General features: G+C 33.0%; 1 protein-coding gene across 1 annotated transcript in view; it reads right to left on the minus strand.

The window, feature by feature from the left end:
• Positions 1-2,801, minus strand: part of LOC106469929 (trafficking kinesin-binding protein 1-like) — a gene marked incomplete at its 5' end in the record, with an annotated part of 53,531 nt that overhangs the window by 46,195 nt on the left and 4,535 nt on the right. The window contains one exon of the mRNA XM_022398504.1: positions 2,187-2,291. Within this exon, the coding sequence (XP_022254212.1) occupies positions 2,187-2,291 (105 nt within the window). The remainder of the gene's footprint in view (positions 1-2,186; positions 2,292-2,801) is intronic.

Below are 2,801 nucleotides of genomic sequence, written 5' to 3' on the forward strand. Positions count from 1 at the left end.
GTTTCAGAACTAGTATGAATAAACACTATAGAAACAACTGATAATCACTGTTTCAGAGCTAGTATGGATAAACACTATACAAACAACTGATAATCACTGTTTCAGAACTAGTATGGATAAACACTATACAAATAACTGATAATCACTGTTTCAGAGCTAGTATGGATAAACACTATACAAACAACTGATAATCACTGTTTCAGAACTAGTATGGATAAACACCTATAAACAGCTGATAATCACTGTTTCAGAACTAGTATGGATAAACACTATACAAACAACTGATAATCACTGTTTCAGAACTAGTATGGATAAACACTATACAAACAACTGATAATCACTGTTTCAGAACTAGTATGGATAAACACTATACAAACAACTGATAATCATTGTGTCAGAACTAGTATGGATAAACACTATACAAATAACTGATAATCACTGTTTCAGAACTAGTATGGATAAACACTATACAAATAACTGATAATCACTGTTTCAGAGCTAGTATGGATAAACACTATACAAACAACTGATAATCACTGTTTCAGAACAAGTATGGATAAACACTATACAAACAACTGATAATCATTGTGTCAGAACAAGTATGGATAAACACTATACAAACAATTGATAATCATTGTTTTTTTGGTAATATTCAATAGAAACTTTACGGATTCTTTCAAAATGTGTAAAGAAAAGTGCAACACAGGTTTACACAATACTCACACACCATCTTGGCTTCATAAGTTCGCTTCGGTGTATAGCTTCAATGGTCTATTCTATATAACAACCCTACATGATGGCGTCTTTCTAGCAACAAAACAAAAACTTTGCAGGTAAGCATGCTTTAGGATGTCTTCCAATTCTAATTGTTACATCACGGTTACAAAGTTCGCCCTTAAAACTCTACTTCACGAACTGTTATAAGAAGGATAACAATTAAAAATAAAATACACGGTGTTAATTTCGCTATTTTAAAGACGTTTCGCCAAAGATATGAGCTTTTGTTCCAAGGTTGCCATGCTTAGCGCCTATATTCGCCCCCGGCAAATTTCTAACCATTCGACGTTGAAATGCTGTTATCACAGATATATTTATGGCTGGAGTGTATAGAAACATTTTAGTTTAAAATGTAGGACCAAAGGACATAGAATTTCAAAGAAGAGCAATTTTCTCAGCCTCAAAGTGTAAAATAAAGTTACGAAATAAAGAGAACCTTCCGACCCAAAACGTCTTGTATGAAACTGGACATAGCTCCTGGTACAGTTAACTAGATAACGATTTAAAGTTGACGAAGACTGACAAGCCAAAACTTCGCAAGCTTCCAGTTACACCTGGAAATCATCAACTGTTTTCATGAGAATGATGGTTGAAGAAACTAGAATCACAACAATTCCATACGTTCATATACTTATCTCTTACGTATCTAATAAACAGTGCAGTGAAGGATATGTGGAAGGTCTGTCAAGCTTGTTACAATGGAAACTGTGGTGTTTAGTTAAAATTATATGGAAGATCTGTCAAAATCTGTGGTGTAAGATTGATGTCGCCGTCTTTTGTAAAAGCTTGTAACAATAGAAACCGTGGTGTTTAGTTAAAATTGTGTGGAAAATCTGTCAAAATCTGTGGTCTAAGATTGATGTCGCCGTCTTTTGTAAAAGGTTGTTACACTGGAATCTGTGGTGTTTAGTTAAAATTGTGTGGAAGATCTGCCAAAATCTGTGGTGTAGATTGATGTCGCCGTCTTTTTTAAAAGTTTGTTACAATGGAAACTGTGGTGCCGGAACATTGTGTTTAATCATAACCATCAGAATAAGCCCAATCAACGAAGGAGGAAGTAGCTCCAAGAGCAGCATAATTCATGGTTCGTCGTTCTTACAGAGTGCGATCAAAATTTGTAATTAAAACTGACTGGATGACAGATTTCCAAAACCAACTATAAGACTTGGAAAAAAATCGCTAGCTCGAACGATTCAAAATCTTTATGTACGTCGCTATCTAACATATATGGAATCTAAGCCTAAAACATCAATTCAATCTCTAATTATTATATTTGGTGTCTGTTAATTTAGCAAGAATGATAATGGTATTTTCTTGATGAAGTTTGTCAGCAAACGTTTTCATCAACTTATTTTTACTTATGTCTTCTCTTTATGTCGATAAACTTACTAGTTATGAGTATAACTAACCTGAGAACTCCGTGATTGTATCAGCCCGAAGGTTATATCTAGGGGTATCCTCTCGCATCAAGCTCTGTAGCTCCACCTCTGGGATATCCACATCATTACATAAATCTACAGAAAAAATTAACCTATCGATGAATTGTTCTGTAATATCTTATAAAATACAAACCATTTCATACGTTCATTTTTTAACATTTCACAGAGTGTTTTAGCATTTCAGTGTTACCAAATGTTCATAACACTTGGTTATTTGTAAATAGAGTTTAATGCATAAGAAAAAATAATAAAAAGAACCCAAGTTATTTAATTTCAGCTCAAAAATTATACTAGTTCGAGTCAGTGTTCCTCACGAGGAGATACATTCGTGACGTCATCACGAAAATATACTAGTTTTCATTCCTCTGATTCCAAAACTAGTAATAAAAAATAAATACAGGTTATTACTGCTAAAATACATACAGGTTATTACTGCTAAAATAAATACAGTTTATTACTGCTAAAGTAAATAGAGGTTATTACTGCTAAAATAAATACAAATTATTACTGCTAAAATAAATCCAGTATATTACTGCTAAAATAAATACAGGTTATTACTGCTAAAGTAAATACAGGTTATTACTG

The sequence above is a fragment of the Limulus polyphemus genome, unplaced genomic scaffold (assembly GCF_000517525.1).
Source record: "Limulus polyphemus unplaced genomic scaffold, Limulus_polyphemus-2.1.2 Scaffold3729, whole genome shotgun sequence".
Classification (NCBI taxonomy): domain Eukaryota; kingdom Metazoa; phylum Arthropoda; class Merostomata; order Xiphosura; family Limulidae; genus Limulus; species Limulus polyphemus.